The sequence below is a fragment of the Copidosoma floridanum genome, unplaced genomic scaffold, assembly GCF_036245765.1.
Source record: "Copidosoma floridanum isolate Cflo_tuat_1 unplaced genomic scaffold, Cflo_Japanese_pri ptg000001l, whole genome shotgun sequence".
NCBI lineage: Eukaryota > Metazoa > Arthropoda > Insecta > Hymenoptera > Encyrtidae > Copidosoma > Copidosoma floridanum.
Window position 1 is genome coordinate 13,687,164 of NW_028321878.1, and position 27,455 is coordinate 13,714,618.

A 27,455-nucleotide genomic window follows, 5' to 3' on the forward strand; every position below is an offset into this window, starting at 1 on the left:
AAAATAATGGATTAAAAGAAAATTAGTAAATCATGGTATTTTATAAGTACCTATTACAAAAATATGATTTTTAAGAAGTATTCAGTGTTAACGAGTTGAAAAATAATAAGTAAAAAGTATTTGTTGTAAATAAAATATTTCTTATAATTATAATGTTCAAAAAAAATTTTTAGAAAAATTAAAACTGGAAATTACTCATGGTTAACATTTATTTGTGTTTTGTTATTTATTTTACTTAAGCCTTGTGACGAAAAATTCGTTCAAAATAATTATGAAAACAAACGAAAATTATTTAAGCGAAAACACAGTATCATGTAGATAAACTAAACGCTAGTTTATTTTTATATTATGTTAAAAATCCAAGTTCCTAGGGAATGTATATATATATGTTACAATAGAGGCTAAACTCTATCGTCGCAAATTCAAATTTTTTTTTTATTGCCACGAGTTCCTTTTGAAGAATGAAATATACGAGCATGCTTTCAAAACGTATTACACGATAAGTTTATACATAAACATTCAAGAGGTTGTGGGTCACGGATTTTGGTGTATCTCAACTTGAAGATATTTTCATCAGAAAACAATTAAGTGCAAAAAATTTCAAAAAACTTAATTCGTACTTCAAACTTATTGGAATATTTTAATGTACTTAATTCTTACTCTTGTAATTCAGCTAACAAGTTATCTCTAGAGGTTATATTTATTAAAAAAAAAAAAAAAACTTTTACTATCACAAGTAACTGCTGAAAACATTGACCACTCAATCATAATTAGCCATATAAATTCCAAACGTTATAATAAAACCTAAATCATTTACTAATCTATAAAAATCTATGTTACTATTTTTTATAGTGCGTTTTTCTAAATTTCGTTCCGCAAAAATTGTCGTATAAAAATTACTCACAGGTAGTCGGCAAACTTATCTTTATTCATAAGTCAACACTGCACAAGTCCACTTGACGATTCCATGTGAAATGTTAATACGTCTATTTGTGATTCAGTGATCACACAAATTTTCGAGTGAGATTTGAAGCATCCAGAGCCACATTAAGGTTACTCAGACCAGTAGGTAGTATGTTGCTGTCACAAGTGACAATATGCGCCGAGGAGAACCGTGTTACATAAGCATTATGTTTTGCTTTGAAAGCTTGTCAATATGTATATACTTTTTTTTTTTTTTTTTTTTTTTTTTTTTTTTTTTTTTTTTATAAAAAATAATAAAAAATCATTTACGTACATTATGAATATTACATATATTTTTAGCTACCTAGAGATAGCGGGCTTTGACCGATTTTCCATAAAATTTAAGTGAATAAGAATTCCTACATAACAAGCGTTGAACAATATTTTAATTATTATTATAATATTGTCTGTGCTATAAAACAATAACTCTGCCTGTATTTCCATTTCATAATTTGTTTGGATAAAAAAAAAAATTTTACAGTCAAACCATTGTAAAATTATATAACAACTAACATTATAAAATTGGGTAAGGATGTTATTTTGACCCTTACAAACACTGGAGTAGTCTATGATTTGATTTGTAAGAATTGAACAGTAAAATAGTTTATCGAGACAAAAAGACAAGCTCAAGAATGACCAACGAGTGTAGAAGAAATATTTTTTAAGATTTTTTAATTTTTAAACCCTGGAGCGTTTAAACAATTAATCATTAACTTAAGTGGGAAAATGAAAAAAATTAGATCAAATATTGTATAATAATAAGACCTATAATTTTATTAATGAAAAAGAAGACAATCAAAATATTAGTAAAATTTTTAATTCTGTAATTTAAGAATTTGAATAATTAATTTCTAACCCTTAAAATTTTTCTGACTTGTAGTATTGTATTTCATGGGTAAATAAATTGATTAATCATAAATATATGACCTTGAAGGTCTTTACATTTATATACACAATTGGATCCATACAATAGTACTAATTTTTTATACTACACACACACACTTTCTTTAAAGTTGCACCTATACATCAAAATAATCGTACAGTTAATCTAACAGTAGTAATCTTACGTGCAACTGTATTTTTTGAAAATTTTAGTTATGAGATCGAAGAAATCCAAAAAAAAAACATGCAAAAAATTATAGATGTATTGTAACTAATGTTTTCCATATTTAATATTTGCTCATCAAGATATTCTACGTATAAGGACGCGAGTAAAAGCTGATAATCATTCAACGCATTAATTAATCATCATGTTTACAATACTCGAGATTGTTGATGATTATTTCGTGTTACAGTTAAAATAAATTGTTCATTGATATTGATTAGTGAAAAATTTAGAAAAAACATGGTAGTGATGGAAAACAAAAATTGATTTTTATTATATCAGTCAGATGTATTATCGAAAAGTATGAGACACACATGTTTTCTTTTTTCACATGAACAATAACTGACGAAGATAGAGCTCATTAAAGTTTGGAGTGACGTCATGTTGTGGTAAAACAATTACATTTAAAATTTATATATTCTTATGACGTCACTAAGTTAATCAAGCAAATTTTACACGCTTTACGCCCGTCAGTCTTTACTTATGTGAAAAAAGAAAAAATATGTGTCTAACATATTTTGATAGTCCATCTGACGGACCTAATGAATTTTTTTGGTATTTTTCCGTATTTTCGCTGTAAGGGTTCTCGGCCACGCAAAACCCGGAAAACGATCCTTTACATACGCAATACCCGCTGCAGAGCTGTACTGCCCAATCATTTTATAGATTTTTTAAACACTTAAAAAAAATTTTTGTCGAAAATTCGATGCAGTATTTTTGCTGAAAACATTTTCTTACATCTTTTTATAAAACAATAGAATAAAAAATATTTTCTGCCAAAAATATTACAATTTCGGAGAATAAAGTTTTTTATAAAACATTTGAACTAAGTTATAAATACTTTAAAACTTTTTTCTTCCATTTTTTTATCTTTCAAAATTATACAGCGTATCATTTTTGCTGGAAAAAAATGATTTAAATAATTAATCATATTATTCGTAAAAACTTGTAGAAGGTAAATACACTTGCAAAAGTGTTCATGGCCAAGCTCTCTCGTCACCGTGTCTCAAAGATGATGAACGGGAACTGTCTTATTGCCCCGTTGCTCTAAAACCAGCAGCTAAAGTAACAGTAGAGAGTGGCCAAATGCAGGATCGATCGGCAAAAGTATAAACTTAGGGTTTAGCATTGATCAATTGTTCACTCGTTAATCGTACATTCCCACAGCCTTGGCAAAGGTCGAGGATGCGTTATGTTAGTCATAAGTTTCGAGCATCACGGTTCTTAATCGAAATTCTCCTACTCTCACCCTGGGCTGTTTCATAGTGCAACCACCAGTGCGTTTTCTCCTCTCCCTCTCTCTTTCACGAAGCTTTGGAGTGCGTATATATATGCGATTGGAAGTTATATACCTGGTGGTGGTGTCGCGACCCGCATAGTAAGTAGGAGCGGCAGTGGAGCACAGGTGATTCGGGTGGCCCCGGGCATACGCATACTTGGATCCGTAGGAAGCACTTGACCATTGTAGCCGTGCAACATCATGACTCTGGACGCGATGGACGGTATTTACGCGCGAATGGACGACGACACCGAAACGAGGAAAGTTGAGCTGGTGGACTCCCTGAGCCAGACCGAGATTCAGAAATTTTTCTCGGGTAAGTCGGTGCTGTTGACCGGCGCCACGGGATTCATGGGCAAGGTCTTTGTCGAGAAGATTATTAGGGTCTGTCCGGGTCTCAAGGCCCTTTACATCGTCGTCAGACAAAAGGGGACGGACACTTTGGAGGAGAAGATGGAAAAGTACTTTCAGCACATTGTGAGTACGATATTCTATTTTTATTATATTTTTATTTTGTTTTTTTATTTTTTTTTTTGATCGATGTCCCATTAACGCATTTATGTTCCTTTCAATTTTTGATTGATCGATTGGAAATTTTTTAATGCGGAAAATGTGTAAAGTTTGATTTTAGCCATTTTGAAATGCAACTAAATTTAATTTAATTTAAAAACCTTTTAGATTTTCTTACGTATTTGTTTGTACATTTTTATCGTTAAGTATGGAGGATTTATTTTTACTGCAATACAATGGTTTTGTGAGGCCTTCATTTGAATTTCTCGTGAAAAAATGAGTTACTTTATGAAAAAAACTTTTCTTTTATTTTGTATATTTACTTGCTTAGAAAATTTGAGGATTTTTAGAAGCCTATTCATATATATATTATACGTAAAAATTAAATTTAATAAAATATTACTTATCAAGCTGTATCACAATAGGCGTTGATACAAATTATATTATATGCCAACGCTTTATTGGAATTTATTTATTTGACTATTCATAGTACTGATTTTGTAAGATAACAAAAAATATATACGCGAAATGGCGATTTTGGAAGTGACGAGAATTTCCCATGTCATGTATTATTTAGGAACAAGTTAAAATATTCCGAAATTTTAATGAAAAAGCGTAGTAATCGAGCTTTTGTGAATAACACATACGATTAGAATTGCAAATTTTATTGTATGGGTATATTTCAACGAAACTGGTAAAAGTTAAAAAAAAAAATTATTTAATAACTATTGTTGGTTTTTTATAGACATAAGAAATTATTTTTAAAGATTTAATTTATTCAATTCAAAATTTTTATGTACTAAACAATTATTAATATATCACGACAAATTTTTACTGCTTTTAATTAATTTTTCACGTAATTACAATTTTTTAATAAAACACAGAGGGATTCATTTTTGTTTTAATTAAGTCTCTGTTCTAATAATTTGATTTGTTTCTTTAAAAAATTAGCTTTTGCATAACAGTAGTATTAAATAATAAACAAATAAACAAAATAAAAAGTTACTAATGTAAAAAAATAAAAAAATGTATGTGACTATACTCTTTATTGAAATGTTTAATAAGAATATCTTTGTTCATTTTTTTTGCAATATTCAATAATTGCTTAAAATTGATGTGAATAACAACATTAAGTTATAATTTAAGATTTATACATGTTTGTTTGTTGTAAAACATTGAGATGGCAGTAAATAAAAGAAATCCTTTACTTACAAAATTATGTTAATAAATTGTGAATATTATGAATCCATTGAAATATTTTTTTACGTATGGATATATAAAGTATTTTTTCGACAAAAAGTTTTAAAATACCAACCTGTCTTAATTTTTAGTTATTTAATGATTTTTGTAAAATTTTACAATTAAATATTCTTCTTTTCACTAAAACCGACATACTTTGAAGGCTGCAATGAGCAAAGACTAAAAGATGGTTTGTTATTTTTCTAAAATTTTTAAAATATTTTTTGTGACCAAAATCAAAATAAGCCATAAATATTCAGGCTTATCTCTAGATTTTTGCAAAAAAAATTTGTATGAGTAATATTATGAGTAAAAAAAGACCGTTGCGAGCTCTTAAAAAATTGTCGTAAAACTGAGGTTCTGACGCACTAAATAAGAATCAAACTTCCCCCTTACACTCAAGCTATATACCTAAAATATTTTAGCGTTTTACCTTCCATTTCGATAACTGAATACTTGACGAAAAAACTCTAAATTCTAAATTGTAACGAGCCTTTAGTTTTTATTTTGCAGATAGGTACTAACTTAAGAAATTCGCAAGTCTATGATATTGTCTAATCATGATGGAAAATTTGAATAAAAAATTCTGGAACATCCTCAACCTCCGTAGAGTACAAAACTTATGAATTTCAGCATCTAAACACAATTGGTTGTAAAAATAATGCAAATATTAATGACTTTGCCATAACGCCAATTCAGCCAATTTTTTTTATTTAGAACAAAAGCAATTATTTATTATAAAATGTTTTTTGTTGTAACTTTTGCAAAAAAAAATACTATGTGTTCAGCAGAATTTAAATCTCTATAAATCTCTATAAATCCCTAAAAAGTTCTATAAATGACGTTTCAATCGATGGGGACACGGAAAATTCCGTTGTCTGTAAAATGACGCATTAACAGTTTATAATAATTTAAAATTTAAATATCGTAAGTAACACCAAAAACAATATGCTATATGTACACATCACAACATCCGTAGTTCACGATATGTACTAAATAATATTTTTCAAACTTTAGCGACTATTAGAATTGGTAACTAAACATAGTTCGTTAAACTTTTTTCTAGAATAAGTAATTTGAATTTTAAATACCTATAGATTGGGACATGACTTATTTTAACAGACAATACTATTCCTACCATTTTTCAAGCTCAATGAAGTCTGATGAGTCCATTTAATGAATATGTTAAGTCTATGGTTTCTATATAATGCGTTGATGTATACTTTCATTGCTTTCGTTAGAGTAAATGTATGCATTATCAACATCACAGAGTAGGGAGTAAATGTGGTGTATAATAGTAAAAAATTTCTAACGAATAAAAAAAGTTTACGGATTTTTATACATTTTATCAATTTTTGTGGAATTAAGCGTACTTTCAGTTTAAAACGAATTGAAATTAAATTTGTAAAAGAATATGAGCACAAGTGTTCCGAAGAAATATCGAAACAACGTAAAAGAAAAAAATCTTTACTTGAATCGTCCGTAACTTTTGACCTGCTAAACATTTTGGATTTCACCAGAGGTAGTGATAGTGTTAATTCTTTGTATGAAAAAATACAAAAATAATATGCCCCATAGCTTGTAATATTCGACTTTAAGAACTTAGCAATTAAAAAAAAAAAAAAAAAATGTTCATCACATTATTCTCCGTTTATAATTTTGGCTCACTCTACCTCGTGATTTTTCAGAGACCCCCAAATAAATTCAGTCACACGACTAAAGTGCACCATCGATGGAACACGATTCTTTGATCCCCAGTTTTTTTTTTTTTTCTTCATAAACACGACACAATTATACAAATAGCAATGATAAAGATGAAAAAAAAAAAAAAAAAAAAAACGTTTTCCTAAACGAAAGATTAACCGAATGATTATTAAAATTCTAGATCTTTGGCAGGTTAAGGAACTCGCAGCCGGACTTTGCGCGCAAGGTCGTCACAATAAAGGGCGACCTGAAAAACGAGCGACTCGGCATATCGGAGTCAGACCGAGCCCTGCTGATCAACGAGTTGGACGTGATAGTCCACAGCGGAGCAACGACCAAGTTCGACGAGAAGGTCAGCGTGGCCCTGAAAATTAACGTCCTCGCGACGAGGGACCTACTAGATCTCGCGCTCGAGTGCAAGCACGTCCAGGCCTTCATGTACGTCTCGACGGCGTACTCTCACTGCTACCGCAAGGACATCGAGGAAAAATTCTACGACGCCCCGGCAGACTTGAAAATCGTCCACGACATGATCGAGGCCGACACGATGAACGAGCTCGGCATCACTGAAGACGCCGTCAAGATGCTGCTCGGCAAGTGGCCGAATGTGTACACCTTCACCAAGTCCATCGCCGAGGATCTCGTCCGTCACTACGGGGAGAGAGCCAACTTTGCCTGCGGAGTCTACAGGCCTAGTATCGGTTAGTGTTGGTTTGTTTGTTTATTTACTTTGTGACTTTCGGAGTTTTGAGTTAAAAGTTTTTTTTTTTTTTTTTTTTTTTTTTCACTTTACGTATACGATTGGTGTGTTGACATTTGCTTGTTCTAGTTAGCGCTGCGCACAGCGAGCCGCTCCGTGGATGGATCGGTAACAACAACGGGCCAGCTTACGTCTTTTTGGGCACTGGCTTGGGCCTCATCCATACGTCTTACTACTTGAACACTCCCATGGACATGATCCCCGTTGATTTCAGCATCAATGCTCTGATCGCTTCTACGTATGATCTTCCCGAGCGATGGTGAGTATTTGTACCAAGTCGTTGTGCAAAATAACGGTATTAGGGGTTTCGTGGTATCAAGATTTTTAGATTAATATTTTGCCTCACATCTTGTCTTGTTATTGCCTTCAGTTTTCAAAAGCTTACCTTAGTTTTTGAAATACATGAGGTGGATCCATCGGGATTTGACCAGCTGATATAATGCCTTTTTTTACAAAAAAAAATTTTTCATGATGAACTATATACAATGAAAAAAATTTACGTGATTTTTAATGCCATAATCGTTTTCAGCAGAGATTGTCGTATTATTTTAATTGTTTTATTTAAATATGTATACTAAGCATTGAAAGACATGGTCAAGAAAAACGTGGAACTTTGTAAAGTCGTAGTTGTAAAGTTTTTAAAAAAATGTTTAAGTAAAAAATTTGTTTATAACCATAAAAAGCCTAATACCCTCACATATATTTTTATTTGGTACAAACCTTTATAAGTTAACGGGATTGTTACTTTACAAGCAATATCTCGAAAAACGATGAAATTGAACGATACAGCTTTTAAAACCGCAAAATACAAATGTAGCTCTCGTGAAATGAAAGTGTAAAAATCGATGTCAAAGGGGGTCATTTTGTAAATGAAACGCAAAATCTTAAAATACCCTTTTGAAGCGTGATCAACTAGTTTTTTCAGGATCGAAAAATTTGGTACTGTCTCTGAGAAATCAATAAACTTTCAGTTATTTTTTTTGTTAACAAAGAGATAACTTGGATCACTATTTGCTCAAATCAAGCCAAAAAATCCACAAAAAACAAGTTTATTCCATAAAAATTGAACTGAGGCTTTCTCTAAATATAGTTTTGAGATCTCGCTTTTTGAAAAATTTTAATTCAAATTACTTGCTAACAATTTCCACCTCAAAGTTCACAGAACAAAGGAGAAAATCTCAACATCCCCTTTGTATTAAAAAAAAAACCTCACTCGTCATCCACAAACTCATCCGAGAGTCCATTCTCGCGCTCCCTTTTCCTCTTAAACTCTTCGACCACCTTTCGCATTTTTTGGCACTTCTTAAACGCATCTTCAGCATCCTTGTGCGCGAGCTTGGCCTCTGCCTGCCAATACTCAACCTCTCTGGCCACCGAGGCGATCCGTTCCAGCCTGATTTTTCTCTGCGCCTCCCAGTGCATCTCCTGGGTCTCGCACGTATCGTCATCGAGCACCTTCTGGTCCTCTGGTGGTTCATCCCCGTCGGCAACACCCCTGACACACTGGCACCAGGCTCCGTACTCGTCGAACTGCTTGGCAAGGATCTGGTGCTCCACCATAAAAACCTGCCATTTGTTTCGCACTTTGTTCGCGTCCGGGCTCGCTTCGTAGAACTGCTCGTACTTCTCGAGAGCCTCACTGAGTTTCAGTCGGTAAGCGCAGTACGACTCGTGCACCTTTTCTAACGCCGAGTCGAGCTGCGCCCAGGTCTTTTCCACTCTCGCCGAGCTGCTCTTCTGCTTCAGCAAATGCTCGGGAGAGCCCAGTAACCGGCGCTTGCTGGGGATATCTATGCTCAAGGTATCCTTGGAGGCAGACCTGGACTTTTCCTTCGATGTTGAAGGAGTTACCGACAGAGCAAGCTTTTTTTTCGGCGATGGTGTGGTCACCCTGCCCCCGTTCTTAGTCAGGGCTGACACGAGGTCTACTATCAGCTGCTGAGCTCGTTCGTTCAGCTCGAGTTTCAACAACTCGTCCACCACCTTCTTGACTTCGGGGTCCAGCATATTGTGCTTGCTAAAATAATGGGAGAACATTATTAAGCAGATCATTGACAATTATTGAATAGTTGATTAATATTCGCTGATTTTTCAGTTTTTTACTTTACTTCTCGATAGCAGAAAGTGCAACACTTGAAGGTTTTTGAGAAAAAATCTTTAATACTTTTTAAAAATATCATACAGACTCTCTATTTTGTTGTGTATATATTAAATCAGAGTCCAAGCTAAATTTTATAGTCCAATAAAAATAGATTTTATTATTTAAAATTGAAGTAACGTAACTTGGGCCCTCATTTTAAATGTTGCCCGAGTGAACATTATCTCAGTGAATAAGTAACAAGTGACGATAACCGACTATCAGAAATAATAAGGTCTAACTTGAGACTGAAAATAAAATTTATTAACGGTTGTTATTAGTTGGCATCAGTTTTTTTTTTCTCTTTGACTGACATCTCACAAGAATAAAAAAAAAATAAAAAGAATAACTGTCATAAATTGTAACTAATTTAAACTTATAGCTTACAAGTGTTACTGTTTATTAATAATTACTAAACAATTTTTAGTAACTGATAGAAATTTTTATGAACTTATTGCTGATAAGAATAATTTATTGTTTTATTTAATGGCAGAATCAAGTCGCGTTTTAAAATTCAATTTCTCAAAAAAAAATTATCGACAATAACCATTGAAAAGATTTACTAATAGCATATAATAAATTATATAGGTTAATTTTGTTATAAATAATTAATAGTAACTAAATAAATGAGATTATTTTTGTTTGGGTGTCGTTTCGATACTATAACTACAAAAAGGTACATTATTTACGTACAAAATTTTGCATATAAACTACTCAAATGATGTTTAATAACAAAAGTAGTGAAACATTAAGCGTTATTGAAACTCTTTGGTACAAGTCCTTACAATTTTTCTAAAATATTTTTTAATCTTGTATTTTTAACTTTTTTTTAAAAATTGTTTAAATGCTGTCAAGACAAATAGGAAACATTATATACTTACAAGCTGACTGTGCTAACGAATAATACAAAGACCAAATGGACGTCCATTTAATTTCAATTCAGTGTCAATTTTCTGAAGAGCAAAATTATTTATTTCAAACTTTCTTGAAATTATTTAGATACGTATCAACTTGTTTCATTTTAACATACACGCGAGCTAAGAATAAGACATGTGCCATTGCAAACGTTATATTAAGTACGTAAGTATTTATATCGTTTAGCAAACTTTGGTCAATTCAGTGGAAAGTACTCACACCGATATTTTCAAACCTTTATTATGAAAATTGTGTGTGCGTATGTTTACGTTATTATCATTATTGTAGACGCCTTTCCGTGTTTGTTTCCTTACGAAACTAACGATTCCATTGAAAAAGTAGACATAGATGTTTCGAATAATAAGTGCAATTTTTTTTAGTGTAGTCATTGATTGACTAATAAACAAAATATGACATTAGTAAAAGTATTGATTTGTATCATTATATTAACACGACCACGATCTTGTGAATCTGTTTTCTGTTTTTCTGTGGAAAATTTAGTACAAAACTTATTCTCTTATAAAAAAGCAAAGAGAGTTATTGAATCTAACTTGAGATAAAGATAAATTCTACTAATAAAGAGCCAAATAGACTAGTATGTCTAAATGGCTGCAAAAAAAAAAAAAAAAAAAAAATTATAAACAGAAAATTCATTAAAAAAATTTTTAGTTTACATATGTCCAGTTAGGAAACAAAAAATAAACATTATTTCATTCATCCTCTTGTTCAAATTTTGCATCTCAAAAAGGTCGCGTTTTGGCTTTTTGTTCACAGGATGAAGGAGAAACGACCAGTTGTGTATAATTACGGGAGCAGTACGATTCAGCCCATGTACTTAGATACAGCGTTTGAATACATGCGCGATGAAGTTGAAAGAGTCGGCTCCAAGCATGTAGTATGGTACCCATTCCAGTGTTTTTGCTCCCATAAATTATCGTTCTACATCTGCCATATACTTTTTCACCTCATTCCGGCTCTGCTAGCGGATTTGGCTTTATTGGCTACAGGAAGAAAACCAAGGTAATATTATAATGCGTTATTGACTTACCATTGCAAAAGTCATGGTAATGAAATGTATGAACAAAAGTCTTGAAAGCCTGGATTACTTCCTTCAAGACCTATGAAAGTTTCAGGTCTCAAACTTTTGTTGGGACTTGTGAGAGTCCTTAAGGTCTTGAAATTTTTTAACGGGACTTCGAGACTTTCAAAAAAATTACGAGACCGAGACTTCCAAGATGAGAACTGAAGATTTCGAGACAAAACGAGAAGTCTCGTAGCATTTCTTGGTATTGCACATGATTAGTCTTTAGTGAAATGCTGTACATGATGAAATAGATGTTTGGTAACATATATGACAATAAAATCCATTAGGTTATAACAAGAAAAGTAATTATCAAATGTTCTAAGCTCAATGCACTTGAAATTATATCTTTGGTTGAATAGTTATTTACGTTACAAGTGCGGAATAAAAGATTTCTCGCACGAGTTGTGATTGACGCACACAAGTGGCCGAAGTTGCTGGGAACAAGTTACTGGCATCGGCCACGAGTGCGAGTCAATCACACGAGTACGGGAAATCGTCCGCACGAGTTACGTACAACATTTTTCGTAATATGTGTGAGGAAAATTGATATAAATACTTTAATCTTAAATTTTGAAGCTTATGCACTTTGCATTATTCATCCGTATGAGTTGGATACAATAATGTTAATATAATAAATTTCTGAATTATTAAAAAATAGTTGAATATAAAGTAAAAAATAATTAACTCACAAGATAGGTTGTGCGGGGTCCAGGGGCGGCAGCCCGTGGTCGGGGACCAGGGGGCGAAGTCCCCCCGACTACAAAATAAATAAAATAATCGTTCTTCAAAAAACAATCATTTTTATTTTTTAAAAACTATATAAATAAACCTAATTTTATTACAATTTTGCAATTTTATTTGAAAAATCTTGTGTTTCAACTGTTTAATTAAATATTATAGTTAAATAGAATACAATTTATAAGAGAAAATGGATGGCTACATGATTTGGCTCTTATCTCGTGTCAGTAACACAGCTTGCTGGTAGTATGAAAAGTCATTTCAAATAACGTATGATATTTCGTTAACTTTTTAGAAATTTTTGCAAAAATATTTTCAGGAGTGTGGAAAATGATTTTCCGCACATCGGAAAACAGTTTTCCGCACACTGGAAAATAAAAAATCTTTGCCGCACACCGGAAAATAGTTTTCCACACACTTTTTTCATGGGCAGTGTGGGAAATTTGATGTGCCGCACTAAAAATAGTTTGGAAAACACCTATTTTTCGCACACTATTACGAAAAATTTTATACAAAAGTATTTATCGAAATCTGTTACTCAAAGATACACAAAAAATTTGTCTCCTCTCACAAGCCAATAAATAATTTGTACAAAAAAACACCAAAAAAATCCCCAACTGACGAACCCTCTCTTGCAGGTGTCTTTCGTTGTTCTGGTTCGGCACGAAGCACCTGGACAAAATCTTTTACTTCACAAACGGCGACTGGCGCATCCACGTGCCCGAAACGATGAAGGTGAACGATCGCCTCGGTCCAGAGGACCGCAAGCTCTTCCAATTCGACATGCGCGGCTTCGACTGGGCGACCTTCATCGGCTGGTACGTACGCGGTACCCGCATCTACATGATGAAGGAGTCCATGGACAACGTGCCCCAGATGCGGCTGCGCTTCCGTAGACTGAAGCTTCTCCACTACGGCGTGTTCATCGGGCTTGGGCTACTCCTCGCCTACCACGCCTACCGACTGCTCTCGGCCGCCATGATATTTTGACTCGAAAGTTGCTCTAATAAATCCATCTTTTAACCATATTTCCAAACGATGTCTGTGCTCTTTCTTCATCCCTGACTCGTGTCTCCCATCCCCTTCATTTTTTTTGTTTTCCTTCTCTCATTCTGTTTGGTCATACGACGGCAAGTGCCCGTATTTCCGTTTCCCGTGACGGGCGTTGCGCAATACCTACCACAACGGTGCGTCAGCAAAAAGCGCGAATTTCGCTCGATCGGCTGTACAATCGACTCGCGAATAAATAGCACCCGTGCGCTTCTCGGGCCCCTCAGTTGCGCTTCTCGGCTCGAATCGGCGCGACATTGGCTTCGAGCTCCGAAGTTGGTGCAACAAACATGTCGGTGGTCGATACCATTTACCGGAGGATGAAAGACGACATCGAGAGGGTGGCGGACGAAGAGGCGACCGAGAAGGCCGAGAGCGAGGTGGCCAAGTTCTACGGGGGTTTGAGCATCCTCGTGACCGGGGGTACCGATCTATTGGGCAAGTGCCTGCTGGAGAAGCTGTTGAGGAGCTGCCGCGGTCTCGACCGGGTGTACGTGCTGTTGAGGGTCAAAAAGGGCCAGGATTTTCGGGACAAGTGCGACAAGTTGCGCGCCGATCCGGTGAGTATGGAGAAAAAAAAAAAAAAAAAAGTGTTTTGCCGTGGGAAAGCAATCGTCATCGGAGCTGCACCGCACGGCGGTGAATTATGCATCAGGCGGGGCTGAATTATTCAAACTAGTCGCTTGGAAATGACTCGGGCCGAGTTTTTCCCGAAAGTTCTTTTTGTTGCATAATTCGTACGCTGGGAGTGGCATTTTGGGGGACAAAGGTGATGTTTTTATTTTCTGCTCATTTGGAACTTTTTTTTTTTTTTTTTTTTTCGTTCATTGTGCCTTTTTCATCGGTAAACGCATATTCAATCGTGTATAAATATTGAAGAGTTTGTGCGCACTCGATTTATGCAACCGACTCGGTTTGATAATGGGTTATTCAAACAAGTGCAAATGTTCGACACAATGCTTTCTCCGAGCATGAAGTGCAGCAGTTACGATGTGTGTACATGGGATGGTTACTTAAGGCGACTCTCCACCTGATCCGTAATCGTCAAAACTTATACTTGATGTCGTTCAGTGGTTACATGACGCAAAAGAAAGAAGTATGAAATCAATTTAAAAGTCAAGCCTTAATGTCTCTTTTGGTGCACCAAACGTTCCTTTTTTTACAACCTCTAGTGAAATTTAAGCAACTTTGTCAACTGAGTATATGATTTGTATACTATTGTCCGTTTGTGCTTGTCTTGTATTTTGTAATCAAGAGAACACAACTTATGATAATAAAAACTTTATATTATTAAAAGTTCATTAGGAAGATGTATATTTTAGTAACTTTTTATGAAGATTGTTTTTTTTAAATGTGAACTGTCACTTTTCCTTAACTACATAAGGACCTTTGTTAAAAAATATTACAAGTGCTTGAGATAAAAGAAATTATGGAAGTTACTACGCTAACACTCTTAACTGGTGGTATTCTGTCCACTAGTGACTTGTTTGTAACTTTTTTAGTACGAGTAGAAATTACTTTTTAGTTTTGCAATAAAAAGTATATTGTAAATAATAAAAAGTATGTAGTAGACGTAATATCACCAGTTTACAGGGTTAACATAGTAATTTTTATTATATTTTTTTTTCTCTCGGCATGCTAACACTGTTAGTCATTTTTGCAACAATAAAGAGCTCCCTTCTCGAGAACATATTTTATTCCAGCTGTTGAATAATCAATGTTTATTCAAAATTACCAATTAATGACAAGTTTGGATGCTTTGACAGTGGAAATTCGCTGAGATTTTGAGATATCCGTAGAGTCGCACGGTAACGTTGCAATAATCGAGGTGAATTTGACTCGAAACGCGTTCTCCGATGTGAAATCACCATAATGTCATGCAAAATTATTACAAAAAGAAAGCTAAGTCGGTGAAATCACTGCGTATAGATAAACAAAACCTACGTGGGATATAGATGAGACAAAAGATAGTATTATTTCAAGCACGAATTTTACTAAAAATTTTACCTTCGAAAGTAAGTTGATGGGTTGCAAAACTCAGTTGGATGTACATTTAATACATCATTTACATTGTGAAAAAATCATAGTTTATATTTTATAAAAATTCTCTCATAGGAACAATTATTTCAATTTTTTTTTTTTTAATGACTGATGTAAAGGATAAGCTGGAGTTGTCGAAAAACTTGGAACCAAAAGTTTAAGTAGAACAGTTCGAGTTTGGTCAGACATAGATCTCTACGGTATCTCCCACGTACCAATCGATTTACAAAATCGCTTCGAAATTACTAGAAATAAATTCACCTCAAAAAATCATAACAAAAGTAGATTTAGCCGGTTTTTCAAGAATTTAATCGTTCGACCATTTAATGTTTATTTATTTTAGAAACACCGATTAAGTACTCTAAATCAGTGAAATTTCAATAATTTGCGGTGTATGTTCATTGATACGAATAAAATGGATACATAAAAATTTCTCTAACGATTCAATAAAATTTCATTAAAAGGTTAGAGAATATTCATTGAAAAATCACCAAACTACACGAGATGCACCGATTTATCGTTAAAAGTAGCGTTTACCAACGAAACCATAGGATCGTTCGCTGATTCGATTTAATCAAGGGAGGCAGCAGTCAAAGGGCAAAAAAAAAAAAACCATATTCATCGCACTACAGGTGTTCGAGAGCCTCAGAAAAGCAAAGGTCGATCTGACGTCGAAGCTGATACCGATCAAGGGCGACCTAACGCAAGAGAGACTGGGGCTCAGCGACGAGGACCACAAGAGCCTCGTTGAGCAGACGAGTGTGATATTCCACAACGGCTCGAGCCCACGACTCGACGAACAGGTGACCGTGGCTCTCCAGACCAACGTCCACGGAACGAGGCGTATGCTCGAGCTCGCCCGCGAGTGCAAGCGCCTCAAGGTCTTCGTCCTCGTGTCGAGCGCCTACTCGCACTGCCCCGAGCGGGTCGTGGAGGAGAAGTTTTACCGATCACCGGCCGATCTGAAAACCGTGGACGACATGATTGCCGCCGACACCGAGACCAAGCCCGGCTTGACCAAGGAGTCCTTGAGGATGCTGCTCGGACACTGGCCCAACATCTTTACCTTTACCAAGGCCACGGCTGAGGAGCTCGTGCGCCAGTGCGCTGGCAGGGCCAGTTTTGCCTGCTGCGTCTTCAGGCCCAGCGTTGGTAGGGGTGGCTTTTTTGTTTGATTATTGTCACGAGGGTGGGTTGCTTTGGTCACGCGTAATTGTAGCATTGGCTTTTTTTTATATACATACTTACAACAGGAAATTAAAGAAAGTTACCTGATAAGTCTATACGAGTATTAGTATCAACGAGTGATTGACACTTTCAATTAAATTGTACTTAAAAATCATTTTTAAGAACTTTTCGATACGATTTTCAAATTGATTATCAATATCAGTGCTACGATTTCAATAGAGACTTTTATAATCAAACATACATTTTTTCATTGGTGCACTGGACTTCCCCTAGCTAATTTTTTTTAGATAGATCTGTCAAATATTTTTTAACAATTTTTTATAAACAAGAGTACAAACAATTATTTAGATTAAATGTCTACAACATTTTAATGAACTGTTTGGCGAATTGAAAAAAAAATAACGTATTCGTTATATATTTGATTTTTTAATACTGAGCGTTTAATTATATTTTTTTTTATTTTGCATGTACGTCCTAAAAATTGGTTATTAAATCTTTGGCTCATTTTTTAGTTTAAAAGGTTTCTATTAATTTTATTTTTGTATAATTATAATTAAAAATCAGAAAGAAATAAAAAGATGCACTTTTTTAAACTATGTGATTTTTTAACTAGACTTCCGTAATGTGGACGAAAAAACTGTTCTTTCAAGTTAACTGCTTTTTTTTACTGTTCTGTTCTCAATATCTAAACATCTCGTTTAGGGAATCATATTGTAGTAAATGCCATGCTTAGATTAGTTACAAGTATACCAATGAAACTTATTTTTTAGTAACCTCTGATCGAGATTGCTCGAGCTCCAACTGATTGTGAACAACAATCTTGTTTAATATTGAAATTTACATGGCACAAACACTGATACGTATATCCACGAAAGAATAAAGAATCTCTCTCTGGATTTTTCTGACAAACTACTTTTCATAAAAAGTTTTCTAAATAAGCCATTTTTTAAAGCAAAAAAATTAACCCTTACTGTGAATTGCAGTGATATCCTCGTACAAGGAGCCAACGCCAGGCTACTGCGACTCGAAAAACGGGCCCGCCGATTTTTTCATAAAAATCGCGATGGGTGCCATCCACGTGGTCTACAGTATCGACTATCCTGTAGACATAGTGCCCGCAGATATGAGCGCGAACGCCATGATCGTCTGTGCATGGGACGCTGTCGACCGCTGGTAAGTGCTGTTGGGCAAGACAGCTTTTACAATTAAAATGTGTTTTAAAATATGACTGCTCATTTCTGTATGTTGACATGTGATTATCATTTTTTTTTAAACACTTGTAAAATTTTGACGTGTTAAATAATCACTTACTGTCCGTAGCTAAGTGCAGCTTTGTAGGCTCTAACATGCCGATCGAAACTATACATACGTAACTCAGATGGAGCTTCGGGTGCATTTTTCAATGTTACTTTTAATCATACACTGGCGTGGATAAAACCGGTGACTCAGTACAGGGCCTTATTTTATAATAACCATTGGAACAAATTACAAAAAGATTAATGCAATACGAAAAGGGATGTTTCCTTGAAGGATTTTTAAATTGTCCACGTTAATGAGCAAGACCATTCGTTGTTTTATCCCCCTCCAAAAGAAATACCGAGAAATACATAATGTTGTAAATTTATATTTAAAAAACTTATTTACAGGCAAACCGAGCCCGAAGCTTTCGTGTACAATTTCGGCACGAGTCACGAGAAGCCAGTCACGATGAGGCAAATCAAGGAAAAAATCATGAACGAGCCCGGCGCACTGGTATCCTCGAAAAGCAAACGCATGCCCTACGTCGTGTTCGCGACAAATTACGTCATGTACTTCTTCCTGCGCATATTACTCGACTACCTGCCAGCTTTGATAATCGATGTTTTCACGGTTTTGCACGGAAATCCCCCGGAGTAAGTATTGCGCGCATCGATAACGCAAGCAGCGATATAAAGTCACGTACACTTTTGATTTTCGATTTTTGCATCATCTATCAACTTAGGGTGAAATATACTTACTGTTTCCAAACATAAAACGCATTGTGCGATGGATCACTTTGAAAATCACATTCAAACTGCATGAAAGCACAGGTGATAAGTTCATCTCCTGATCTCAATCGCAGTCATAAACCTCGAATGTACACTCTGTTGTGCAAGACGCGTATAACAAACAATCGTCGAAAAAATTTGGTAATCGAAATTTCTGTTTTTATAAAACGCATTATAGTAGTCTTGATAAACGTTTTAAGAACAACCAAATTGATGCTTTACTATTTATTGCACCTATGATATTAAACTAAACTATTGTTTTTGTTCAACGATTAACATGAGAAGGCTCTAAGAGAGTAAAATATTTCTGTCACAGATTTTACTTACTTGTAAGCGTGTTAAATTTGTGACAGCCAAGTTTTTTCACTCTACACTTTTCCTACATTGATTTTTCCCATTCAAAAGTGTCCAATTTCATTGAACTGGTTCACCACTTGGTGCACCATAGATTTGGTTGTTCTTCAAATTCTCATCTACGCCACCGTGCTTTACAAAAAACAAAAATTGTAACGACACGCTTTAAACGCATAATTGAACACGATTCGATTTATAGTGTAGCTATAAAAAGTTTTGCCTTAAAAAAACAATGGTTAGAGTAAGCAGTAATATCATTTTTTTTTTCAGATTACTTTGTTTCTCTCGTATAGCGATTGATGTACACCTAACCTATAAAAAATCCCACTTGAAATAAAAACAAAGTCTAGAAAACAATAAAGATCATTTGATTCAATACTATAGAATAAAGGAGATCTTCTCATCACAAATGTATGATTTTAGAGCCTGGTCTCTGGTGCGCTCGTCGATGGGCGACATGTGCCGGTTGCGCCGCTTCACCGAGGGCAACTGGCGGGTCCGAATGCCCGAGACGCTGAAGGCGTACGAGCGCCTCAACGGTCGGGACCGCGAGCTCTTTGACGGTGACGTTCGCCGGCTCGATTGGGACGACTACTTCCTCACCTTCTGGCGCGGCATCCGAGCCAATGTTCTACACGAGGTCTTCCAAGCCGGCGACGAAGCCGGCAAGCGCTGCTGCTGCCCCTGCCGGCGCTGCCCGTGCAAGTGCGCCTGTTACGGGCTCATCGCTGTCCTCGGTTTGGTTGTGTACTACGCGTTCGTTACCCTCTTTTGAGTGGCTTTTGTTGTTGTTGTTTTTTTGTTTTTCGTAATCGTTAATGTTTGTTCTTTTTACGACCGGTTGTTCACTCAGTGTTGTATTTATTTTCTTTGAATTGTAGAATTAACTTTTGTAAAATAAAATTGTGTGTTAATAATTTTGTGGATTCCAGTCAACAGTGATAAATTTGATAAATGTAACGAAAACTTTCCAAATTTTTTCAACGAAATTCTGTTATTAAATATCTCAGGGTGGATAAGTGCGACGGCCTCGTGTCAAGGTCGATAACTCCCTGCGGTTCCTCGTTGTCGTTTTTCCTTTAAAGAGCTTGTAGTTGTTCATTTTTTGTTGGATTGTGGATGACCTCGAACATATTTTAAGAAATTTTTTTAAATCTAGATTTAAATTGTTGATAATAAAATAGAAAGACTTGTTTTGTAACATGAACAATGAGTGAACTTGCCAAGGTAGGAAGTGAGGAGTATCGGGTATAGGCTTATCGGGTTTAACAAATAAAGAAATAGTAATCATCGTTATATAGAATAATACTCTTTATTGTTTTTGATAGTTCTTGTTGTTGTCCATATTGTATGTCGTTTTTTTTTTCTTTGCTCAAACATTTTGTCACAGTATTTTCGTGCGCATAATTGCCGGTGTACATTTGCGTTTTTGTCGTCAATTTTCGATCGTTTTTTTAAAACGGTGCACAATCGTCATCGCCATCGTCACGGCAAAAACAGTATCTTCGATAAATGGGAAATTTTTGAAATCTTAATTTAACATGAACGCACGGATCAAGGTTGGTCCGATCGCTGGTTCGAGCCTGCGACGCGTTTTTTTCGGGACCGCTTGCGACTAGATTGAATACAAAATTTTTAATTAATTCGTCTTCGTTATCATTATTGTTGGCGTATCACTATTATTTATTCATTAAGTTAAATATTTTTATTTTTTCTTATTCAACAACTTTATCTCACGACGAATCGTCTCAGTCGAAAGGGGCGCTGCGAATCTCGAATCTTTCGTTTAAAATTGGAAAAAGTGCAAAAGACAGTTCTTAATAGTGTACGTGTATAAAAGGCAATTAGCACCGCCCAATTGGTATTCTTAATCTTTTCAAAAATTTGTCCTCCCAATGCGGTCCCGTACAAAACTCTATAGACTCGTGACGCGCGATCAGCACTCGCGACACTCTCTCACACTCGACAATTTCACAATAGCATGATTTTTTTTCACAATCTTGCTCCTTTAGTACCCAAAAACACACTCTTTTCTGTCGCTACGCCAGCAGTCACATGCCCATTTGCGTTCAATTCTTCCCCGACGATACGTAAATTTTTAAAATTCCCTCGACTATTATACTGTGTTCGATGTATTAATTACGCTTTTATGAGTGTTTGTGTACGTATTTCTTGTCTGTTTTTTATTTCGTTTCAATACAATGTAACATATTCGGCTTTTCGTTCACTTTCTCGTATTAACACATTTTTATTCTCTCTTAATCTGATGTACTACTATTTACAATGTACAGTGCCCTAAGTTCCGCTGGCGGTCGCGATCGCTTCTCGCTTCGTGAACTCGATTTCATTTTTTTATTTTTTTATATTTTGTCCCTTCAATTTTTTTCCAATTTTTACAATTTTAGCGCCGAAAAAAGTGTCGCGCTATGCTCTCTTCGAAATAACAAAAGGATTAGCTCTTCGAAAAGTACTCATTTCGATTTTTTTCTGCAAAAATGAGGGTAAGACTTTCAATCGACGAATACCACCCGAAAAGCCAACCCCTCCCGTAATTACAAAGCTACACGAAACGCAATGGAATTAAAATCAGCCCATCAGATCGTACGGAAAACAGTTGGCACACGCGGTCACATCGGGGAACACGCGTGAGCCAACTCAGCTGTCGCGGTCGCACAGAGAGATTGTCGAAATTAAATCGTGGTTTTTCCAATGAATAAAAAACCTACAACGTGGACGACAAAAATCAAACACGTGGTAAAAAATAAAATAAACCAAGCAAAAACAAGTTAAAGAGTAATCGGTAAGAACAACGATAAAAGAACTCAAAAGCGCAAAGGCCCACTTTTCGTCAACTTTGTTCCTTTTTTTTTTAAATTTTTTTTTTAATTTTTTGTAATAATATAATAACGAGTCGTCCGACAAGTCGGCTGTCGGCGCTTGCTTTTTGTCTCCATTACTTACTATCATTATTATAATTATTATTTTGTTTATTATTTTTTTTTTCATTTCTACATTAATCATCAATGTATCAATTTTCTCAAATGGGAATCGAGCGAGCGATCGTGGCCCCCTTGTATCACTTACCAAGGTAAATATAATAATCTTATATATTTATTTATTTATTTATATATATATATAATTTTTCTTCGTTTATATATATAATAATATCTTATATGCATATTTCATTTTATACCTATAATTTCTCATCGTTTAGACGTACCTTTGCGTGCTATTTATAATATTTACAATTGAAAGTTTCCCAACTCCGTTCTCTTGTGTACTCGCATTACAACCTCTTTGCACGCGCTTCAATTTCTGTATAGTCACCATTTACTTGCTGGTTGCAATTCATCCAGCACTCGATTCGCTCAATGCACGCATTTTTTTTTCTTTTTTTTTTTTTTTGTTTCGCCAACTTCAGTGTAAGTACTCTTTCTTACATACTCCCAGCAAAAACAGTATAATAATGTAAAAAAAAAAAAAAAAAAAAAAAAAGACACATCACGAACGCTCGCCATTTTTCGCTCTTACATTTTACACGAAAACTTATTGTTACGCATTTACAACAATATTAATACGTCTTCTTCCTTTGTGCCGATTTGATTTTTTATGCGTCTAGCGCACGTAATACACGAACGCAAACACACACACACATTCGCTTTATTGACGACGATTCTTCCTTCTGTCCGTCTCTCTATTTTTTTTTTTTTGCTTGAGTATTGCTAGGTTTTCGCGCGTATACACGTGAGCTTTCGTACACGAGTTTTCAGTGTCAAACTGACACGATGACGACCCGATCTCTTGGAAGCCTAGCGGCGACCTACACAGGATATACATCTCCTTGCGGGAGTCGAGGGTGCAAAGACTCTTGCCACAAAAGCGACGCTTTTTCTTTTCATATGTAATATTGCTCTACGCACCGACACAACGTCGGGAGAAAGAGAGCGTCCCTGTTCTTGTTGTCCTTTCGTAAAGTCCTCGCATTTGTCGGGTCGCGGAAGATTATCATTACTCGAGTGTGTGTCTGGTTGTGGAAGCGTATACATGTGTGGATACGGTGAGACGATTATCTCCCGGTGTTTTTGCTTTTTTTTCTTCACTGGTTGAAAAATAAAATGTCGATCCGACGTGTGTGCGAATGTGTTTCGTGTGCCGGTAAGGATACGCGTCTCAAACTTGGCCATCGGTGCATTTTGTTAAGTATATGAAATACGTTCAGTTCGGCTGATGCGAGTAAATAAAAGAAGGTAAAAAGGAAATTCGTTAGAAATCACATCGAGTTTAAGTAAATCAGGGCGAGTAGTCTGTGAAAATGCACGCGAAAGAGTTTGGCGGACGCGAGGGAGCAAGCGCGCGAGGCAATTTTTTTTCGTTCCGGCTGCGTGAGATCAATGATTCGCCGAGGATTTTGCTCTCGCGTCCACTCCCTTGCACTTCCTCGGGGTACGAGAAATGTCTCATTTAACCATAAAAACAATCGATGTATGTACATATGTACATCTCGTACGAATGACAAAACAAAGTACCGAAAGGATCGGTAGCGGTAAACGAGATGAAAAAGAAGAAACTTTAACGACATCCTATTACTTTTGTTTTTTTTCCCACATATGTACATTTGTAACATACATACGGACTTGTGTATAGACAAGAGTTTTTTTTGTTTTTCACGCAGCACCAGGGCAAGACTTCCTAGCACCATGCCTTTCGTCTATCTTTATCGTTACGAGGTGCAAAGTGTACACGAATCTTGCGGAGACTCGAAATTCACGTCACATCGATTCGTTGCTCTATGTGGGTTGTTCGAAAACAATAAAAAAATATTCGTATTTTATATATGTGAATACAAAAAATTTGCACGTAAAAACATAAAAATAAAATGATCCTTGGGGCTGAGACTCCGCAAGAAGCCATCTCTGTTCGTCGGGAAGTATCGCGTGTGTTTTACAATTAGCTATGGTACGAGGGGGATAAAAAGTAAAAAAAAAAAAAAAAAAAAAAAAAAAAAAAAGAAAAAAAAAATCAGGAGATTAATGTTAATAATCACAAGACTTACATATCTCGCGCGTCGCATTCCACCCGAACGCCGCGATGATAACCTAATCATCGAAAAGCGACGGGGCTCCCAACGTTCGCCGGCTAGGCGAGCGATGTCGATTATGTACGCACACGACGATGATGTACCAAGAGGATGTGATAACGCATCGCTGGCCCGGGGGCGAGTTTCACGTTGAGAGCCCCGAGGTGGGTATATGTATATATTTATATTGGCCCGAACGCCGCGCGATTCGAAAAAACGCCGATCGAAGAGGAGCTTTGAAAACGATATAACTGATCAAAAAAAAAAAAAAAAAAAAAAAAAAAGTTGTAAAATTTATGTACATGATCGGTGTGGAGAAGAATCGGTGTTACCCTTGGGACTGCATGCATTCTCTCGCTCAATCACTCTCGTTCAGTCGCAAAGTACAAGAGACCATCGCAGAAACAAATCTAGGAAGGATCGTCGCGGTAAGAACTATCGGAGCTGCGTGTGTTTTTTAATTGACACGAACAATTAATAAATATCTGTACGTATATATTCATACATGTGTATTCATATGTTATGTATATATACATATACTGTTTACATGTGCATTAAAAACGAGCGTTCGCTTTTACGTGTGTGGTCGCACGTACGACGAGGATATCGCGCGGTCGATCCGCCGGTTTGGCGTCCCTTGCGGTACAAAGCCCGCTCGGATAAGCTCGGCCTTTTAGTGCTCCCGGGCCCGCTCGGCGCCTCGCCTGGGCTTCCTCTCACGTCTGGGAGAGCCATATAATATGTACAAAACTTGTGTGAAAATTTCGCCGGGGTGTGGAACAGCGGCAAATCTTAGCCCCCCCCCCCCCCCCAACGGAGCGTCCGGACGCTGTCGCGCGAAGGCCTCGGGAGAAACGAAGTAGACGACGAGGGGAGAGAGAGATAGAGGATCGCCCGGACACACGGGTCGGACAACGGCCGATACCTGCATCACCATATACTGGGACGGGGGCGCGTCATAGCGCCCTCGAAACAATGCCTATATAATATATACGCTGCACATATCGTGGACGGTCTCGTAACAAATATCAACATCAACATCAACATTAACAATAACACGCGCTCGCATTATCAGTTGCCTCCCGTCCCCCCTCGTGTCTCTCTCCCTCTTTTACTACCGACTTGCAACCTTCGTTATCTATTTACGTCGACGACAACAACTACGTCATTGTCGTAGCAATCATCACGATAATCATGTATATCACACGGAGCCCGAGTCCCTTAAGGTGCGAGGGGGTAAAAGTCGATGAGGTGACTCAACGACGTGAGTATCGTCGGGGGCTATGAGCCAACGCACATGAGCGACTCGTGCGTCGTGCTGCTGCTGCCACCGTTGCTGCCGATCGTCGTCAGACTGTGGTGGTGGTGGTGGTGGTGGTGGTGATTGCTGCTGCTCACGACCGAACTCTGGAGCTGATGCTCGTCCATCGTCTGGTGATGGTGCTGCTGCAGCTGCGTCGTCGTTGCCGTCGTCGTTGTCGTCGTCGTCAACTGATGCTGCGTCGTCGAGTTCGTCGTCGTCGTGTTCGACGTGGTCGTCGCGCTGGTGAGCTTCCAGCCGGGCATAAAGTCGAGATCGAGCTCGGGGCCGATGTCGACGTCCAGGAGCTCGTTGTTGTTGAGGGGGTCGAGGGGCGATTGGCTGCTCAGAGAGAGCACGCTACCCCAGTTGATGGAGCGGCTGTCGTCGTTGTCGCCGATCCCCGAGTCCACGTCAGTCTCGGAGACGGACATGGAGGAACTGAGTTGGTGGACCGGGAAGGGCGTTAGCCTACCTTGTTCGGGGGGCTGGAGCTGGGTCATCATGGGCATCATGGGCATGACGGGCTCGACGGGCGGGGGACTGCGGTCGCGCTCCATCTCGCGCTCGAGGTACCTCAGGGTGTTGCAGATGAGGACCGAGCGGTGGAGGCTTGGGTCGGGGAACTGCCGGAACCTCGAGAGCTTCACCATCGAGATGCTCCAGACGGCGTTGCGTCGCTGCCTGTAGCAGGCCCGGCCGCGTCTACACCAGCTCGAGCGCGAGCCCTCGCAGCAGCGCTCGTTCGCCCGGTAGCTCGAGCCCAGCTCGAGGTAGCTCTTGCCGTTCTCCTCCCTGCGTATCGTGGGCGGCTCGTAATGGTGGGGGGCCGCCGCGTGGTGGCCCCACTGGCCGGGCTGTTGCTGGGGCCTCGAGAGCTGTTGCTGCGTCACTTGCTGCTGCTGGGGGCTCGGCTGGGTCGGCGTCGTGTAGACCTGCGGCGTGCCGGGCCGTGGATAGTAGTGCTGCTGACTGGTCGGCTGTTGGTGGTGAGATTGGTGGTGGTGGTGGTGGTGGTTGTGGTGGGGTGGCGTGCCAGGCTGAGGCCCCGTGCTATGAGCCGATTGCTGGGCGGGGCTGGACGGCGAGGGTGCGCTGTTGGTAGGCGAGGTCGGTCCGGAGCTGCCGTTGAGCTGGCACGAGGTGCTGGATTGGAGGCAGGAGGGCGCCGCAACCTCCATGTCGTAGTAGGAGGCCGTGGGCGAACTGGCGCTGTAGCCGTCGTCCATGGCCCACCAGCTCGCCTCGACGCGGCCGACTTTAGATGGGCTCTCGCCCAGTTCCATGTCGAAATCCATGCAGCCCACAACTCCGCCCTCGAGCTTACGTTTTCCTGAGGTGGCCTGCAGACCCATCATTGCACAACTCTGGAAAATAAAGGGAGAGGCGAGGTCAGTCACGTTTTGTCTCGATCCTGGAAACCATGGGAAGCTTTCATTCGACCATTAGGATCTAAATGCCTATTTTTTTGTCTCGCATACTTTTTTTTGTGGTATTTTTAAATATTTTTTATCGTCGCTTTGACAAACTACAACACGTCACAGCCTAGGGAGCCAAAGTAAAGAATGTTCCAGATTGCCGCTCAAGCCAAAGGCATGAGTGATAAAATGCAAGATCTATGAGGGTTCTTTGCTTGCTCCCATGGTGTGCACACTAATCATTTGTTCAACTTGAGTTACGAAACAAAAAAAATAGGGTTTAAGGGGTAGTGGTTACGTATTACATCGAACCAACTTTTCACTCCGTTGGGTCATCGAGAGGATTTTTAATGTATAAGTCACAGGATATTCTTGGAGACCAAAGTTATGATTCTCATTCCTCGCAAGGAGGCGAATTTTTAAGCATCAGAAAGCAGCTACTTTTGTACAAAAAAACTTTGCTAGTTTGCAGTGAGACAAAAAATTTACTTTTGTTTTTTTAATGCCTACAGTGAAATATATATTACCTATGCTACTAAAAACAAAAGCGGGTCATTTCACTTTTGT

At 37.5% G+C, this 27,455-nt stretch overlaps 4 protein-coding genes across 6 annotated transcripts in view; 2 read left to right on the forward strand and 2 right to left on the reverse strand.

The window, feature by feature from the left end:
* The first annotated feature begins 3,548 nt into the window (after nt 1-3,548).
* Nucleotides 3,549-13,448, forward strand: LOC106640552 (fatty acyl-CoA reductase 1-like). The gene is made up of 5 exons (XM_014354625.2): nt 3,549-3,824; nt 6,982-7,501; nt 7,630-7,819; nt 11,387-11,632; nt 13,073-13,448. Exons 1-5 carry the CDS (start codon nt 3,549-3,551, stop codon nt 13,422-13,424), a joined length of 1,584 nt encoding a protein of 527 aa, XP_014210111.2. The 3' UTR covers nt 13,425-13,448.
* On the reverse strand, nt 8,624-10,738 carry LOC149376045 (uncharacterized). Its single transcript, XM_089590245.1, has 2 exons — nt 10,579-10,738; nt 8,624-9,577 (listed from the first exon to the last, which is right to left on the reverse strand). The coding sequence occupies exons 1-2, from the start codon at nt 10,623-10,625 to the stop codon at nt 8,770-8,772; spliced, it is 855 nt and encodes a 284-aa protein (XP_089446371.1). The 5' UTR covers nt 10,626-10,738; the 3' UTR covers nt 8,624-8,769.
* Nucleotides 13,449-13,725: 277 nt separating the features above from the next.
* Nucleotides 13,726-20,010, forward strand: LOC106640565 (fatty acyl-CoA reductase 1). Its single transcript, XM_023392745.2, has 5 exons — nt 13,726-14,044; nt 16,157-16,676; nt 17,696-17,885; nt 18,359-18,604; nt 19,517-20,010. Exons 1-5 carry the CDS (start codon nt 13,775-13,777, stop codon nt 19,866-19,868), a joined length of 1,578 nt encoding a protein of 525 aa, XP_023248513.2. The 5' UTR covers nt 13,726-13,774; the 3' UTR covers nt 19,869-20,010.
* A 4,102-nt stretch (nt 20,011-24,112) lies between these two features.
* The window catches only part of tara (SERTA domain-containing protein 2 taranis), a 94,594-nt gene continuing 91,251 nt past the window's right edge, over nt 24,113-27,455 (reverse strand). For all 3 annotated transcript variants that reach the window (XM_014354693.2, XM_014354692.2, XM_014354691.2), the window contains exon 2: nt 24,113-26,837. In XM_014354693.2, coding sequence (XP_014210179.2) covers nt 25,452-26,837 — 1,386 coding nt within the window. In that variant the 3' untranslated portion in view covers nt 24,113-25,451. The remainder of the gene's footprint in view (nt 26,838-27,455) is intronic.

Excerpts from the sequence above, each read along its gene's own strand:
- LOC106640565 (XM_023392745.2), top strand. The coding sequence starts at position 13,775 with ATGTCGGTGGTCGATACCATTTACCGGAGGATGAAAGACGACATCGAG. Across the intron at positions 14,045-16,156 it reads ACAAGTTGCGCGCCGATCCG|GTGTTCGAGAGCCTCAGAAA; the intron begins GTGAGTATGGAG and ends ATCGCACTACAG. Across the intron at positions 16,677-17,695 it reads CGTCTTCAGGCCCAGCGTTG|TGATATCCTCGTACAAGGAG; the intron begins GTAGGGGTGGCT and ends TGTGAATTGCAG.
- LOC149376045 (XM_089590245.1), bottom strand. The coding sequence starts at position 10,625 with ATGGACGTCCATTTGGTCTTTGTATTATTCGTTAGCACAGTCAGCTT. Across the intron at positions 9,578-10,578 it reads TTCGTTAGCACAGTCAGCTT|CAAGCACAATATGCTGGACC; the intron begins GTAAGTATATAA and ends CCATTATTTTAG.
- LOC106640552 (XM_014354625.2), top strand. The coding sequence starts at position 3,549 with ATGACTCTGGACGCGATGGACGGTATTTACGCGCGAATGGACGACGAC. Across the intron at positions 3,825-6,981 it reads AAAAGTACTTTCAGCACATT|ATCTTTGGCAGGTTAAGGAA; the intron begins GTGAGTACGATA and ends TTAAAATTCTAG. Across the intron at positions 7,820-11,386 it reads TATGATCTTCCCGAGCGATG|GATGAAGGAGAAACGACCAG; the intron begins GTGAGTATTTGT and ends TTTTGTTCACAG.